General features: G+C 36.3%; 2 protein-coding genes across 4 annotated transcripts; one reads left to right on the top strand and one right to left on the bottom strand.

Annotated features, from left to right (window-relative positions):
* Nucleotides 1-230: 230 nt before the first annotated feature.
* BIO2 (Radical SAM superfamily protein) lies at nucleotides 231-10,861 on the top strand. The gene is made up of 6 exons (XM_006858590.4): nucleotides 231-1,131; nucleotides 2,225-2,404; nucleotides 3,694-3,800; nucleotides 8,364-8,569; nucleotides 9,243-9,382; nucleotides 10,290-10,861. Exons 1-6 carry the CDS (start codon nucleotides 916-918, stop codon nucleotides 10,620-10,622), a joined length of 1,182 nt encoding a protein of 393 aa, XP_006858652.1. The 5' UTR covers nucleotides 231-915; the 3' UTR covers nucleotides 10,623-10,861.
* Nucleotides 9,325-16,568, bottom strand: LOC18448530 (serine/threonine-protein kinase Nek5). Of its 3 annotated transcripts, none has more exons than XM_088869430.1 (13): nucleotides 16,093-16,568; nucleotides 15,615-15,681; nucleotides 14,758-14,823; nucleotides 14,492-14,538; nucleotides 14,228-14,273; nucleotides 13,987-14,067; nucleotides 13,569-13,611; nucleotides 13,380-13,429; nucleotides 12,995-13,076; nucleotides 12,782-12,831; nucleotides 12,561-12,634; nucleotides 12,397-12,448; nucleotides 9,325-9,444 (listed from the first exon to the last, which is right to left on the bottom strand). In XM_088869430.1, the coding sequence occupies exons 1-13, from the start codon at nucleotides 16,188-16,190 to the stop codon at nucleotides 9,400-9,402; spliced, it is 801 nt and encodes a 266-aa protein (XP_088725556.1). In that variant the 5' UTR covers nucleotides 16,191-16,568; the 3' UTR covers nucleotides 9,325-9,399. The 3 variants fall into 3 exon arrangements, 2 of the variants coding, with proteins under 2 accessions (XP_088725556.1, XP_006858653.4); XR_016057468.1 differs by lacking the exon at nucleotides 9,325-9,444 and adding an exon at nucleotides 11,044-12,314 and having other exon boundaries at nucleotides 12,548-12,634; XM_006858591.4 differs by lacking the exon at nucleotides 9,325-9,444 and adding an exon at nucleotides 11,044-12,314.
* Between the last annotated feature and the right edge of the window lie 1,218 nt (nucleotides 16,569-17,786).

Below are 17,786 nucleotides of genomic sequence, written 5' to 3'. Positions count from 1 at the left end.
TCAAACAAATGGTCATACCATAACTTTTGAAGGTTGCTGTATCGTATTACTATAAATCCGTTGCATAACTATAAATCCGTTGCATGAAATCATTCCCCCCCCCCCCCCCCCCCCCCCCCCCAAAAAAAAAAAATCTAACAAGGTAGGGTCCTCTCCCCCATCGAACTCACCCAAAATAGAATATGCCATCTTTTAAGTATATTTTATAGCCTAAGTTAAATAGAATATGCAACATTCAATACTCCCTCTTTCCTTCTCTACTTTTTTAGTCCCTCCTCTAAAGGGATCGACTAATATACTTGAAAAAATCCTTTCTATCTTTTCCAGGATCTTCATGAATCATATTATTTTTTTAAATTTTTTTACCAAAATATATCTTAAAATATTTTTTTCAAGGGAAATTTATCAAAAATACTTTAAATTTGAATATTGCATTCATACCTATCTTTTTATGTTTTTTTTTTTACTTCTCCCGATTCTCTTTGGGGATGCAGGGAAAACTTTGGATTTTTACAGTTGGACTTTAGAGAGCTTGGGATTTTCAAAATCAAAAGTTAAAAAATCCGACATATTTTTAAGCCGCAGAACCCCTAAGTTCAAGTATTAAGACCTTCAAAATCCGACAGAGAAATGAAATATTAGAAATTTTTAGCCTTTTCAATTATCTTTTTTGAACTTTCCCTTGGAAATTCGAACAATGGGTAGCTTTGGTAGATAACCAGCTTCCAAACAAAAACGAGAGGGAAAAAAAAACAAGAGAGAGAAAAAAGAGAGAGAAAGAAAGGGCTGTGAGTGCATATCATCATCCCTCGTAACTCCTTCCACCTGCCCTTCTTCCCCTATAAATTAGCTCTCTGAATCTCGGACTTCACTCCCACTTACCCCAAATTCACAGAGAGAACTTTAGACTGAGAGATGTTGATGAGGAGATCTCTCCATTGTTCTTCTCTGAGATGGCCTCTGGTTCGGTATTTCTCGTGTTCTCCGGAGCCATATTCGTTGAACTCTAAGGCGTCGGCCGCAGCTATTGAGGCAGAAAGGAGTATTGCAGAGGGACCAAGGAACCATTGGACCAAAGAATCTATCAACGCCATTTATGATTCTCCCATTCTTGATTTACTCTTCCATGGCGTAAGTAATAATGGCACCCCAATTCATTTTTTTTTTTTTTCCCTTCTGAAAGTTCAGTTTTCATTTTTCTTTAAAACTTCTTCTTCATTTTTTTCTTGGAACTATGACTTGGGTTTTGCTAATTTATTAATTTTTTGGCAGAAAAAGGTTTATATTAATTTTAAATGTTTTTAATTGGATAGTTTCGCTTAATTACTTGCAGTACTAGCTCAAAGATTCAAACTTTAATATTTTTTTTTGTTTATAGATTTATAAGTTCGGGGTTATCTCCAACTGCATTGCAAAATAACTTTCACCCCATGCAAATTGATGCAGTGGTGCTAGTATTACTCGTATGGAAAATCATCGAGGATTTTAAAATGTAAAGATTGAAAATTTTAACTTAGAAATTTATACCCATTATTTATTTATTTCGACTATTATACCCATGATTTATTTCCATTTGAAATTTTTTATTTCCTATCATTCTGTGACTCTGCCTTCGCATGCATGTTAATTGAGGCTCTGCCTCTGCTTAGAGTGGGTCCTTTATGGCTGAGTGGCTGAAATATTCATCTTCAAATTTATTTTGGGGAATTTACTTAATTTAATTTACTTTACTCAATTTTATTTTATTTTATCATCATCTGTTGATGGTTTTCCCTGTTTTATTTTTTTACGTGTGATCTCCATGAGGCAGCAAGTATATCAAAATCCATCATTAATATTGATTTCTCTAGCTTAAAAAAGAAATCTGTAATTGCCATGAATTATGTTACTGAACTGGCATAAACTTAATTTTCCTGATTGTTTTCACTTTTAAGTTTTAAAATAAAGAATAAACCGGTAAGCCGGAAAAGAAATCAGATTGTTATCGTTAGTACGTTCAATGCAATATTTATTAGCTATCGGTTATGATAGACTGTTGTTATAAATTGGTACTTCTTTGTGTTATCCAGAAGAATTTTATTGCATATCACGTTATTTTAATGCTCCCAATTCTACTAAGGAGGGGTTAAACGTCAACCATCTCTTCTTGGCAATGACTGGATTCATCTGGTAAAAGTTTAAGGACATAACGATTTTAGTTATGAAAATGGATGAAATTTTGCAGGCTCAAGTCCATAGACATACCCAGAAATTTAGGGAAGTGCAACAATGTACTCTTCTTTCTATCAAGACTGGAGGTTGCAGTGAAGATTGTTCTTATTGTCCACAGTCGTCTAGGTACAACACTGGGGTGAAAAGCCAAAGGCTCATGAGCAAAGATGATGTCATGGAGGCAGCTAGAAAGGTAGATTCCATTTGTGCTTTATATTCACTTTTCATGTGCTTAGCCGCCCATTGCAGTATTTTGTGCTGTGTAATAAATGTGATGATTTATTTTGTGTTGTGTAATAAATGTGATGATTTATTTTGTGTGTTCTACATAATTAGTTGCTCATTTGTATTTGCTATTTTAGTTTGAGAGGATGTAAAGAAAGCCACTATTCGATATAAATATTATGAACAGCTGCTGATGGTTATCGAGCTGTTCGGTTGGTACTTCTTCCAGGTGTAGTTTTACCCAGAGGTTGCCATTTGTCTACTTTGCTTTCAGCAACAATACTAGTTTGTGTCTAGGTTATTAAACTAGTACAGTTTTGGTCTGAATTCTGATTTAAAAGCTTACACACATACACCTGCCACCGCCCTCACAAACCCCACCCCCCCCCCCCCCCCCTTAAGCCCTTGAAGCGCTTGGAACCTGTAATTTCCCAAGAGCGATAAAACCCAGATCTTAAACTTTTGATAGTAGAAAATTCGTATGGGCAGTCTATCCCACAAGAATAAAGAGAGATAGATAGAGTGGTTACCATGTGTTTATTTTCATATGGGAGTTCTTCTCATTGTCAAAGAATCCTTTAGCATGCAAAGACATTTAGTATGAGCTCATTTGGTTAGGTCATTTTAAATTCTTTTTTATGTAAGTTTACATTAAAGTTATGATATGGGCCAATATGTTTTGATGTATTTTGGAATAGATAAATTATGAACTTCTGAAGGTGTACTAGATGTGATCTATGTACTGGGAGAATCCGACATGCCAATGTACTAGACATGCTTGTTGACATACAAGACACACATACAAGCACAGGAAATCCATGTCTGGAAATTTTTATTTTTTTGGATTTCCAGGCGCGGCATGTCTGCTTTATGGACATGCGAGGCCACATAATTGAGAAATCACGGATGCGTCTCCTTTTTGTAAGATATTCATGGCCGCATGAGTGTACGATCTGTATACGGGTTTCTTTGATTTGGACCCACTTGTTTTATTTTCAATTTATTTTTATTTATTTTTCTTTATTGACAAGTCGTAAAATTATTAAATATATAAGTGCACGTTGTAAGGACTTCTATGGACATGTCACAATGGACTTGGCAAATTATAGGCAGGTGAGTATATCTGAACTAGACACAGATTCTCCTATTAACATAGGATTTAATGTTAATCTATTCCTTGCTCATGTGCCTTGTAAGATTTATTTGTGTTTATATCCGTTATGTTAAATGCAATTTATATTTTCCGAAATTTTGCAGGCAAAGGAGGCTGGCAGTACAAGATTTTGTATGGGTGCCGCATGGAGAGACACAGTGGGTAGGAAAACAAACTTCAACCAAATTCTTGACTATGTCAAGGCTATAAGGTGTGTTTCATATTGGGAAAATTGGATTGAGTAATCTTTAGTTTCCTGTCTCATTCAGTTATGATAAAAGTTAAATTAGAGAGTACGTGGTTACCTTTCCCATCATGATACCTTTTATGGTGCACCTTAAAATTTAAAATTAGTGATACTTGGCTAGCCTTCATCACTAAATATGAAGAGTTGTTTAACTAAATAATTGCAAGGTGTGTTAGCCATACTCACACGACTACTTTCATGTTATAATAGCTCCCTCTTAAGTAAGCCTTTTTATGGTATTTGGTGATGGGCTGTTGATGCAACAACAGAAATAAGAGATGAATAATGGAAAAATTAAATCAACAACTAGAAAGAGAAATGGAAATCAAGGGAGCACAACTTGCTCCTATTGCTTTTCCAAAAGCTAGGGTATGCAAGCCTCTCAACTCTCACAGAATATGAAATTCATCAAAACTTCTTTCATCTCCTTAATTTCTTTCTGACAAAAAATGTTATCATATGGATTCTTCACGAAATACTCATATCTTGTCATGTTTATCTTGTTCTCTACTTAACAGAATATTGTTGGATTCTTCTAAGATATTCAGTTTTTTTGTCCTTTCACTAAACGTGGCCTAGTTGGTGCCTTTATTTTCTGGGCAGCTCCTATATTCATAATTGCCAACCTTCCTTGTATTTGTGTGATTTCCATAGCCAACATCGGTTAGTCAGTCAAATCCTTTTCTAATTGCCAAGAATGTCAAATCCATAAGTTTATTCACAACTCAACTGGCCATATTTTATTCTTGGCCTTCTCTTCAATTGGAGCTTTGAAAGATGGTTCTTTTGTTTTCTTGTTGCAATTTTCTCTCTGCTTCATTATAAGGCTCTTCCTTCTTCAAATTGGTATGCCTTCTTTCAAATTTATGTCCCTTAATGTTGGAGCAGAACTATATTTGTTGCACTCCTCCATAAAACTTTAGAAGTAACCATCTGACTATTGTTTTTCCATTTTTCAGATCGAGACTACCCCTGAAAGAAATGGAAACAGAAAAAACTGAGATTCTAGTCAAATACTGTATTTTTCTGTAAATTGGACTTGATAGCTCCTAGAGTTTGATTCGTCTCATCGAGCTACCCTGAAAAACATACATGATATTAGGTACTTTGCACATGAAAGCAAAGTTACAACCTATCGAAGTCGACATTGTTCTTTGAGACTGCTCTTTCTCCAATCTCCCTTGGTTGGGAAAAATTGGCCTTGGTGGTAATGCACACCATCTATGATATCTTCATTCTCATTGGCTTTCTGCTCAGGAAACTTCTTTCCACGCTCTCTCTCTAGTTCTATTCTATGTCATCTATAAAGTCACTAAGTGTTGAAACTGGAAGATAAGGAAGATGTTGTAGCCATCTTGAAGCTTGATCTTTTAAGCATTGCTCCCTATCTTCTATAAGAATTTGCCATGGTCCAATCTTTCCATATTTGAGCGACTTGTTAGACACTCTTGGATACCATTCCTTTTGAAGATAAATTGTTCTAGATTTCCTTCGGCAAATGCTTTTTATAGATGGTGCCCATTTGCATTGGTCTTGTAGTTGTCATAGCTTTGTCAAAGCTTCTCAGACCTGATTGTGCATCTCCTTCAGATGTTCTGCATCATCACTGTTTCAGCCACTAGTTGGCAAGACCAAAATAAAGCACCTTTTCTGATTTGGTAGTTGGTACCACAGTGGATCTGTTCACATTACTGCTGTAGTCGGAGGAAGGTCGTATCCCACTGCTTCGGCTTTTTCTCCTGCTAGGCTCTTCAGTTGAGAAATTCAGTCAGGCAGCTGCCGGAGTGATAGACTGCTCAAATATTTTGTTTGCTGTTTCAATTTGGGTATATTTGATCTTCAATGGAAACCAGAGGAGACTAATTACTGGTTACATTTTATGGAGGAGTGCATCAGTTATAGTTTTTTCCAAATTTATGGGGGCTATCCATCGGAGAGAATGTATATGAAACTGAAGAAGCAGCAATATCGAAATGTCAGAGAAGAAAATCTGAAAATGAAAATATAAAATTTTCCCCTAGGAAATAACTTTTCTTAAAAGAAGGAAAATGGTGGTCAATGGAGTTGAAGAAACTTATGGCGCGGATCATGAGATGGATCGGAATATTCTTATTGACATTGTTTGGCATTTACAAAAGAATTTAAGGAACTGAAATAAAGAATAGATATTGAAAATGAAATTAAGGAACTGAAAACAGTTGCTGATTATGAATTTAGAGGCTGACTAGAAAATGAAGGCATTGGCAGGTTAGCAGAAGTCAAAAAGGGCCTGGAGAATTGAGCAATGTTATTTCAAGCAGAGATTTAGGGAATAAGAATTGTATGACAAGCGGCTAGTATTTTGTGAAGAACCCATGCATATCATAACAGTTTGTGAAAAACAAACTGAGATGATGAAAAGAGGTTTGGTAACAATTTATTTTGAGAAGGAGATTGTGAGAGTTCAGAGGTCTGCGTACCCTAGCTTTTGTGGGAGCCATTGGGCGAGATGTGCTCCGTGATTTCAACTTTTCTTTCAAGTAATTGGTTTGATTTTCATATTAAGTTCTTTTGCTATGTCAAGTTTAATGTGCATATCTTCTATTAGATTTTTATGGACAAGTTCACTGTTGTGTCCTCTTTCACTGATTATGATTCTTGTGCTTTGTTATTCCTCGTACAAAGGCTTGTAGTTTCTATTTGGTTCTGATGTCTTGCGTTAATTGTAGTTTAATACGGTAACTAACTACTACACTTGTTATGTGGTTCAACATTTTGGGGCTTTATTTTGAATCCCAAGATCACGCATCATATGTCGATTTTACCTTCCTTATTGGCCTCTTATTTTTTCTACAGAAGCAATCAATTATGCAATATGGTTATTAGGATAGGTGAGTAAATTAGGCTGGATTTATGTAAGGATGACTTTTGTCATTTTAATTGAGGGTAGGTGTCCTTAGGTTCTCTCTGCTTTTTACCTTGTTCTCACACATAAGATGTATCATTTTCAACTGCCGGCTTTTAGATTGGTTTAATATGGGCTATATTTGGAGGCGTGAATGAAAACTTGCTTCAATTCAAATAAACTCACCGGAGTCAACTCGACTTGCCAAGATTTGCGAGTTTTACTATTAAAAAACTCAGCATGTGTCCTTTTCTCCCCTTTACCTAATTTTGATTTTAAGTTGACAAGTACATGGTCTCTTCCATTGGAATTGGACCTAGGTGGCAAACTGGGTTTGTTCCCACAACAATCGCTCTATTTTTATTTGAAATTATTCACATGAAAATTTGGAAAATTTGGTGAGTTTTTCAAAGCAAACTTGACAACTTGACTCAGTTTTGTCAACGATTGAGTTGGCCACATAGTTTGAGCTTTTTGAACAGTGTTTGGAGGAATGGTGAAAGGGGGAGTGGAGGCATGTATATCAATCTTACTTGAGTGGTGTATGGTCCAAGACGGTTGGGGCTGAGTATGATGTATGTAAGTGTTCGTTTTTTTTTTGACATGTTAACGGGGCAGGATTGGAACACATGATGTTGTGGCCCCCACTTCAGTAAGTGATACAGGGTAAGAGGCTGGATACGAGCAAGTGGTGCACTTTGGGGCAGTGATTGAGAAATCCGTCGAGTAGTTTCTACTCGGTTGAGTTACTTGGGCTCCACTCGGGAATATTATTATTATTTTTCTTTCTTGGATCATTTAAAAAATACCCCTCTATATTTTTACTATGTTTCTAACATCATTTTGAAGTGTTTTGCTTATTCTTACTTTAAACATACATTTCCTATTATTTTGGATTTTTTATATATTTTTTAGCCTTTGTTTTTGTTGCTACAGTACTTGGCACTGATTGGCCGAGTTACTCGGACTCGGTCTGAGTAATCTCCTCGGGCCATGACCGATTACTTGGCCTGAGTCGCACTTTCTAACACTGCTTTTTTCTTCTGTTGTTTCATGCAAGGATGTAATTTTTGATGTATTTCTTCAGTTGGTTTCGTTTTTCCTTAAGTGAGGTTTTTTTTTTTTTTTTTTTTTTCTTTTTTAAGTAGGAGCTGGTTTTTCTTCAAATGGTTCGATGCCAGGGTATTTTTCTTGAGTAGCTTGTATTTCTTGAATTTGTTTCCTTATTCTTTTTAATGTTTTTGGCCCATTACTTCAAGCATTAGAAGGATAAATAACATTGAAGATCTGATCTGTCTTTGGTTAATGAGAATAATATTTGCCATGGTTAAAGTTTCAATGTTTTAAATTGTGATATCTCTAAAATGAAGTGTCACAATAGTGTTACATGCTGGTTCCATTTGAACGGCAAATGGTTGATTGAGTCAAATAACCGAAGTAGTGTTTGTAGGTCACACAGTTTGTGCTGTACATATTTTTTCAGTTCTGTGATACATATATTGTTGATGGATAAAAATGAACGAGGCATAAAACCTTTCTATTTATAATTGTATAAACCTTGTAATGTGTAACTTCTTGTGATTCTGTTAAGCAACAATCTTTCTAGTTATTGAATTTGTTCGCTTCCTTAATTGCCTTGACAGGAAAATGGGTATGGAGGTGTGTTGCACATTGGGCATGCTAGAGAAGCAGCAAGCAGAGGAGCTTAAGAAGGCAGGTCTCACAGCTTACAATCATAATCTTGACACCTCAAGAGAATATTATCCAAAAATAATCTCAACAAGATCCTATGATGATCGGCTGAAAACTCTTGAGTATGTTCGTGAAGCTGGAATCAGTGTATGTTCAGGTAAAATAATACATACAGAAGCCATTGCTTGATGATTCATTTAAATCTTTCAAGAACTTTTTAAGTTTCTGGTTTTGGTGGACAATAGTATCCTCTTAGCCCTTTGTTCTTTATTATTATTATTTTTTTGGACTTCTTGAAGAATGAGAAGAAAGAAGGGCTCTTTAGCTGTGTTTTTTTTATGAAAAAGTTGTGAATATATTGTTATTTTTGGTGCAACTACTAGATGCAGTTACTATTGTTAAACTCACTGACATGCGCTGAATTTTAAGATGTTCGGATTATTCCTGAAAATTTCAGGGAAAAAAACCCCAATGTTCCTGATAAATTTCATTTGAAATTCTTCCAATATTTTAATTCTATATTATTTGATGTGAAAATTAGTCTCCTGGAAAGTTGTCCAATGGGTATATTACTTATTGAAGCATGGACGTTCGGCATGTGGTTGTTCAAATTATATTATCTGGTTGTCTCATAGATCATGTTAAAGTTTTGGGTCATTGCATGTGGTTTTTCCATTCGTTGTTAGATATATTATCCATTTCACAAATATAAAACCTGTAGACTAAAAGAGGGTGACATTCATGAAAATACAACTTAATGAAATCTATACACTATCACCTTGAGAACATCAGGGTACTTGGTACTATAATGTGATGTCTCCTAACTTCAGGAGGAATAATTGGGCTTGGTGAAGCTGAAGAGGATCGTGTTGGTCTGCTTCATACCCTGGCAACCCTTCCTTCTCACCCCGAGAGTGTTCCTATTAATGCCTTGCTTGCAGTTAAGGGGACACCACTCCAAGATCAAAAGGTGAGTCAAGTATTTTTTCATGGCCTTGTGTCTATCGCTTTTGGAGTAGTTCTGGTTTTCCTCTGAAATGTTGAAAATGCCAAATCGTTTAGAGTGCATTAACACATGAAACGATGCAACCTTGTTTTTTATTGAAAATATAACTGTATTGCATCTGAAGAATTAAGGGTCTTTTTATTTTTAAAAAAATTCATCATCATCATTCAAGCCTTAACTCAATGATTTGGGATCGGCTACATGAATCATGTTCTTCTATTCTTTTCTATCAAGGGCTACACTCTCGGTAAGACCAAAAGTCACTATATCTTTTCTCACTACTTCTATCTATGTCCTTTTGGGCCTTGCCCTTTTAGAGCCTTCCACTTGAACAAAATCGTACATCCCAACCGGCGTCTACATTGTACATGGCTTGCCCACCTAAGTCTACTTTCTCTCATCTTATCGCCTATTGAATCCACACCTAAATTCCCTCGTATATATTCATTCTGAATTCTATCATTTCTTGTTTTGCCACTCATCCATCTTAGCATCCTCGTCTCAGCTACGCTCATCTTATGAATATGTTGTTTCTAACCTTAGAAAAAATTAAAAAATGTTATTCCGTCTAAAGAACAAGGGATCATTTTATTTAAAAAAAGCAAAGAATGCGGCCATTTTTACCCATGAGATATGCTTGTTATATTTGTTTTTCTGTATATCTTTATGATAATTGAGTTTCAATACGTGCACCATTGTCTAAAAATGTTGGCAAACTTGGGCCTATATTCTGTTTTCTCCATAAATAAAAGAACATTTTTCTCTCAACCAATTATGTCCAAAACCTGGAATTTCAAACTTCGTTCATGAATTCTCTCTAGTGATGGTGTAGAATCAGCTCACATAGAAATTATACTCTCACGTTCCTCAGCCAGTTGAGATATGGGAGATGATTCGAATGATTGCAACTGCTCGAATCGTGATGCCTAAGGCCATGGTCAGGCTTTCTGCTGGTCGGGTGCGCTTCTCGATGCCAGAACAAGCCCTTTGCTTCCTTGCTGGCGCAAATTCCATCTTCACTGGTGAAAAGTTGCTCACTACCCCTAACAATGACTATGATGCGGACCAACTAATGTTTAAGATTCTTGGACTCATTCCAAAACCCCCCAACTTTGTGGATGAGAGCGGTTGCCATGGGTGTCAAGCTCAAGAAGGTGATCATGCAGAGGAGAAATGTGAAGAGGCCGTGGCCAATTCAATGTGAGTCTGGTCTTGGTTTTTTAGAAAATGGTGCTGATGTAATATCTCTCCCTCTCTCTCTCTCTCTCTCTAGGTCTAACTTTATCATTGTATTGGCCAAATTAATATATTGGCCAAATTAATTTGGAATTTATATATGGCCATTTTTAAGTAGTCTTATATTGCTTACGGGTTGGAATTTTTTCTCTCCCTCTTTAATTATTGTAATGTATAATTTTTTAGTAGGATTGGAAGGCCATAAAAGGAAGTCTGCTGATTTCTTTCCCCTCTCCCATTTATTGTTATTTTCTTTCTCTGTTGTCTTTTTTTTTTATTATAAATAAACAAAAATTGTGTGAAGGCAGCAGAAAATTGCGGATGCTCCTTTAGATGAATAAAAAACAAAAAATAGTGTAATTAAAATCATACTTAATCATCTAGTCAAGTTCCACATCAATTCACTAGCTTTCTTTCTTCAATCAAATCCTCATATCTTGTGTCCGACAATCGGTTTGCTGTCACCTTTATGTTAATTTGATTGAATCATGGATGTTCCATGATTTCAAGGCTCCCTCAGTTAACGAAGCTCAAAATTGATTCGACACTACAAAAGATGGTTGTTGAGCTTGATTCAGAGCAATTCATATTTAATGCGCCTAAAACAATGGTCTAACAGATTCTTTGTTTTGTTCGTCTCTGACACCTCTGAGGCTCTTTGTTACCCAGATGGCAGTCTCCTTTGGCGAGGCCCCGCCTCTCCCAAATGGTTTAAGCACACCAGCAAGCTCCTCGAGCCTCTGCTCTTGAAGTAATTGTGCACAAATCTCTAGCAGTGACTCCAGAGCATCAGATCTATTCTGGTAATCTGTATGTTCACTAGACTTAGCAAGGACACTATCGTCCTCGTTTTCCAGGCTCCCATCTTCAGCGTGAATAACACCTTTCATGTTTTGAATCCTCTGTGAAACCCTTCTTCCTCTATCTGACCACATGATTCATGAGGGTGCCCTCTCTCCTTCATGCTTTCGAGCTTCTTATCATTAGAGAGATAGGGTGAAGGTGTATGTAGAGATGCTGCTACTGTGGGCCTCTTTATTTTCTCGGGCAAAGGGTTGTTAAAGTATCCTCTCTTTCTCATGCTTTCTAACTTCTTACCATTATAGGAATTGGTTGAAGGCATCTTTGGAGATACAGATACTATGGTTTTCTTGGTTTTATCATGTGGAGCATAATTAGGTTTAAGGTATTTGTGTCTTGGTGAGAAAGGTAACTGGTCCACTCTTGGAGTGCCACCAATAAAGGACGCTTTCAAGTTGCGTCTAGGTGAAGCCAGTGGCCCTTCGGGCTTAGAAATTGGTTTAGTCTTTGGTTTCAACAAGGTTGAAGATGGGTTCTCTTCAGCTTCTTTAACGTCATGGATTTTGAAATTTGATGGGGATGAAGTTTCATTGCTTGAACTGAAAGACCCATAATTGCTACATAATATCATTTCATCAGTTTGCAGTGACTTAAGACTTTTGTGGGTGAGTGTTCTGCTGGTGCTGGCAGGTGCGTAGGGGCTATCTTCTTCATCGCTTGAATTGCTTTTGAAATAATGGCTCATGGTCATGTGGCTACCGGTTTTCATGGTTGGAAAAGAGTGGGAGGTGGGGGAAAGAGGAGGGAGGCATTTTTCGACATGTTTTTGCAAGAGAGGATGGCTCAAGAGTTCTGCTGCCTGAGATGGTTATACTGTGTTATTTAGTTGCATTGTGAAGGAGTTGAATGAATGCTACTGCTTGTTAAACAAAGGGACTTACAGTTGGTCTTTGATCTGGGTTTTTCCTTAGCATGCTCTTTATCAGTGACCTCCTACATAGCACAAAGCACACATGAGCTCTCTCTCTCTCTCTCTCTCTCTCTCTCTCTCTCTCATCATAGAAAGCTAATCAAATGTGTGGAAGTACAAACATGCTTAACTCACAGCGACGAAGAGTATATGCTTGGAAGTGGTCCAATTGAACATCTGTTAACTTTACTTATCAGTGAAGCCATGTCCTGTTCCAATTGATTTAAGTGAAATTGCTAAATTCGAGTTCCAATGGGATACGTATGGCATGAATTTATGAAGTACATATTGGATGTCAAATTCTCACGGTTTGCGAGTTGGAAGAGGTAAAAGTATAAATTGGAGGAGATACTCACAGATGCTTTGAAAGCTGGCTGGTGTGCAGTCATTTCAAACATGCAGCAACCTTCAATACACCAAATGAGAAGAAAAGAAAGTAAGAAATAAATTTTCCACACCATGCAGTTAGAGGTTCAGAACATAAATACTCACAGGAGAGAGAGAGAGAGAGCGAGAGAGTGAGAAAGAGAGAGAGTACTTAATAATGGGAATCAATTGTGAAAGCGTACCTAGAGACCAGATATCAGACTTGAAGCCATATGGAAGATCTGCAAGGAGCTCAGGGCACATATAGTTGGGAGTTCCTACAACCTGCACATTAGACAGCAGTATAGCACCATCAACACTCTCCAAAATCAAGGTTGTTGTGACATTCGTACCTGGATTGGGCATTAATTTTGATTCTTTTCAGGTGCAATTTCATTGTTCCAAATCAGTTTTGACAAATTAAATCACTGGTTATGCTCTCGAAAGGCCTCACTTGCATATATCGGTATACGTGCATACTTGAAATGTTTTTAGATTTAAAAGAAATTTCATTGATACCACTATATAATGTGTTAAAGAGCATCCAAATTGAGTTATAAAGATTGATAAGAAAAGCCAGAAACGTACCGTGGATGTCAGATCATCGGCTTTTAACAGTTTTGCTAGTCCAAAATCACCTGCACATGATCTTATGTAAACTTTCAGTAAAAAAAGGAAATTGCAGGGGGAAGTAGTAGCCTTCAGAAGCATTCGTTTTCACTTTTACTGAAGTCTAAAAGATAATAACTGCAGAGGATTGAGTATCTAGATTCTCACCAAGTCGAATGTCAAGGTCCTTAGTCAGGAAAATGTTAGAACACTGGATATAAAGACACTTAGATTCAGCTGGAAATAAGGTACAGGTAAATCATGCGATGATGATATGTGTGAGAGAGAGAGAGAGAGAGAGAGAGAGAGAGAGAGCAACCACTTAAGAATCAATGGAGACAAGAAATTTCTTAATGAATTACACCCATGGCAGAATAATGAATCCAATAAGAAATTAATTAAAAACAAGTACATTAGAAAACAAGTTCACTGGAATTTGCTAATAAAAATATACTGGTGGCATACGGAATTATTCATAAACATTTTCTGCATCTCCTTGCAAACCAATTTAAATTGAAAAGCACGGTGGTCTCGTGAGACATCAAACAGTCTTAGATTTGGGTTGATAGCACAGTTGAATTCCCACCTTCAAATCTCGATGAAGAACATGGTTAGAGTGAAGATAGTCCAGAGCAATCAACAATTGAGCAAGCCATTTGAAGAGCCTCTGATAAACCCAAAAACAGTGAACAAGGCTAAAAGAGACCATGAAATCTCCAAGCAAGACTGCAGATCATCTCTAAATCGAGTAAACCTATGTATTATGTACAAATCAATTTGTTCTATAGTTGGTTATTAACAAATTGGCAACTGTAATAAAGTTTCACCTCTTCTGGGAACAATGCACCATTAGACCTCTTGATCATGTCAGCCCTGAACTTCCAAAAACATGCAAAAGTCATTTCAGTAGTGCGCATGGCCGCTACATTAACATCTGAAATTTGTATCCTTGTAGGTGTGTGTGAGAGAGGCCGGGGGTGGGGGGTAGGGGAGGTGAGAGAGAACGAATCTCACAGATGTTCAAATCTGTCTAAGATGAAAGGAGGGGGAAGCTCAAGAATTCCTAAGAGAAACAAGAAACAGAAACTTACATGTCTCCTGCTTCACAGTAACCCGTCACGATACACACATAACAGCCCTGAATTACAGTAGGAAGCAGTGGCATAACTTGTAAGAATTCAGACTTAATGATCAATGAACTGGTGGTGAAAATTTTAGAAGCTTTTTGGTACTGATTTGTAGTCTTAGTAAGCAATGGTTGATTTCAACCTGCTCTTAAGCCTTCAAGTTCAAGTCCCCAAATGCAGACTCTATGCATGCAAGTGAGGGCAAATTTAGAGAATGGATCTGATGTTACCTTCTCTACCCATGCTTCTTTGTATTCCACAATGTATGGGTTTCTAATCCTTCCAATCAAAGCCATCTGCAAAATCCAGAAAGCAAAGGTTAAAAAAAAAAAAAATCTTTCTCAGAGGTCAAAACCCAATAAGACATTGGATGAACTTGGTCTTGACAATCATAAAAACAACCCATTATTTACTAGTTTCAAAGTATTAAAGAGATGCCAATTGCAAAGAAACAGAACAAGTGCTCTTTCTGTCATCTCATATTCATATGCATTTTATGAGGGCTGGTAATTCCACAAGACAACTACCAGAGCGCAAATCCAACAAAAAACCAACTTAGACTACACCAAAAATGTCGATGAACAATCGGTCCATAGATTGGTCTTCAAGACCTTTGAAGAATGCAATCTAGAAAAACAAAGAGATATTAAGCTACTGATATTGCACAGTACAGAGTGCAGACTAATATCACAAAACCAGCAATCTGAAACCTATTGATGAGGCAAAAATATTAGATATTGGGTGTAATTATTCATTGCTCATAACATCATTAATCCTTTAGGAATAGCTTAAATCAAATAAACCATTCCTTGAAAATCCAAACTTATCCAAATGCAAAACTCCCGATGTACCATCCATAATATAATACATGAAAACAGAAGAATTAATTCTACGAAACCATATATGTGAAATGAGAAAATATTAATAAAAAACACACTTTCTCATTCAAATTTTCATAATCTTTTTAATTAGACTGGTCTATTAATTGCATGAACTCAATGTAGTCTCTTCTTCCTCTTTTACTGTTTTTTAGTGAAAAGGCACCAATTTGTTTACTACGGACTGTAATTAACTGAATTTAAGTAACCTCTTGATAGGCAGAGAGTTTGCATCTCTCTGTTTGCCTGGCCAACCGAGTCTTCTTCAGAATATACCTGAGAGAGAGAGAGAGAGAGTTGAAAAGTTCAGCCTTCCTAGTGCAAACCCAATAGAGAAAAAAGTTTTTGAGTCTTTCTAGTTCAAATTGAAATCTCAGATGGAAGAAGAATGAATCAAAATTTCACTTCTGCTTCTCTGCATTGTTGTTGAACCAGAGAGAGATACGAAAAATTCAGCCTTCCTAGTGCAACCGCAAACCCAATAGACAAAAAGTTTTCTCTTTCTAGTTCATTTGAAATTTCAGATTGAAGATGATTGAATCAAAATCTTTCTCTCTGCTTTGTTGTTGAACCAGAGAGAGAGAGGAGAGTTCTAGTGTAAACCCAATAGAGAAAAGTTCAGTCTCTCTCTTTTTAGTTCAATTGAAATTCAATATCAGACGGATGAAGATTGAATCAGAAGCTCACCTCTTTCTCTCTGTCTTGTGTTGGATCAATATTGCAGCTCCAAATGCTCCTCTTCCAATCCTCTGCAACACCGCATACTCTTCCATTCTTGATTCCATAGTCCTTCAATAACACTCTTAACTCACAACACAAACACCCATGATTGTAATTAAGCTTTATGGATTATTATATTAGCTCACAAAGAGAAGAAAAAGTATCCTCATATTTATATTCCCACAATAATTAACTTCTCACTAGAATAATCAGCAAAGCTGCCCCAAGAGAGAGAGAGAGAGGGATTTTTAGTACATAGGAGAGTTTACAGTTCAACCATGCTGAGTAGAGAGAGAAAGATGCCACATGAGAGAGAGTCAAAGAGAGTTTCAACTTTCAACTAACATTATATTATAGGAAAAAAGCTTATATAAGGGTGAAGCCTTGAACAATCAAATTAAAGGCGCACTTCAAAAATTCACTACAAGAAGTTTTTTTGATGGCCAAAAATCCTCAAATGGATCATCTCGACATCAAAATATATGGACATGAAAAAAAATAGATTTCTAGTCTTAGAAATAGTTCTTCTTTGTAATGCATTTTTTAGACATACAATTTTCAAGAGTTTCAAGTTTTTGTAGATATGCTCCTAGCTCCACTATCTTTTAAACTTTAAATCTTATAATTAGAGATAAAACAGATTTTGAAGCCATCATCAAGGTTTTTAGTACGGAAACAACATCTTTCAATACTACTTGAAGATGCATCTTACTTTGATCGTTTAGGGCAACAACCTTATACAAAACGCACCTTATTTTATATATAGAAACATTTATACAACGGTATGGCCCTAAACAATCAAATTAAGGACTTCAAAAATTCATTAGAAGAAGTCGTTATGACGTCAAAAAACCTTCAATTCGATCATCTCGACCTCACGAGATATGGACATGATAGAGAAAGAATTTCAACTCAACAAACAATATCATCTATTTTCAACTTTCAACGAACAATCTCATCTAAGAGAGAGATTTTGAACTTTCAACTAAAATAGAGAGAGAAGAGAGAGATTTTCAGCTTTCAGCCAAAATCGAGAGAGAGAGAGATTCTCAATTTTCAACAAACACTCCATGCAACAGTATACAGTTGCTGACTCGCCGAAAGAGCAAAAAGGAGGCAAATAAAGTTTAGGCATCAAATTTTTTAAAAGATAATACACGTGGTATATGATTATGCTGCCCTTTGTTTACAATTTACTACACAGTAGGGTAAGTATGGTGGGACCACGTTGACGGACGGCCATGATCTTTTTGGTCTTGACTTTTCGATGAATCCTGACCATACAGAATGAACAATGATAAACAAAAAAAAAAATTGTGCAAATAACATCATTTAACTTTGTGATCACAATCATTGACCATTTGAAGTGAAATCAGGTGGCTGATATTACTATTGATTTGGTGTAAAATTCAAAATGTAATCTTTTGAATTTTGTGATATACTTTAGACTGTTGAATTTCTCATTCAATAGATAAAAATGATTGTGGCTTCTTTGAATCACAAGTGAGCGGTTTTATAGTATATGAACCCTATACAAAATATAATAGCATGAATATGATGTGTATATCATGGGATACACCTGTGTCAAAACTTGGACAAGCCTACAAAATCAGTAAAGCACGTAATTGATCTAGATCATGAGGTTATGGCTAGCTCGTGTG

The sequence above is a fragment of the Amborella trichopoda genome, chromosome 6 (genome assembly GCF_054954075.1).
Source record: "Amborella trichopoda isolate Santa Cruz 75 chromosome 6, AtrichopodaSantaCruz75HAP2 v2.0, whole genome shotgun sequence".
Classification (NCBI taxonomy): domain Eukaryota; kingdom Viridiplantae; phylum Streptophyta; class Magnoliopsida; order Amborellales; family Amborellaceae; genus Amborella; species Amborella trichopoda.
The sequence above is the reverse complement of the archived record's forward strand: the minus strand, read 5'-3'. Positions and strand labels throughout refer to the sequence as shown.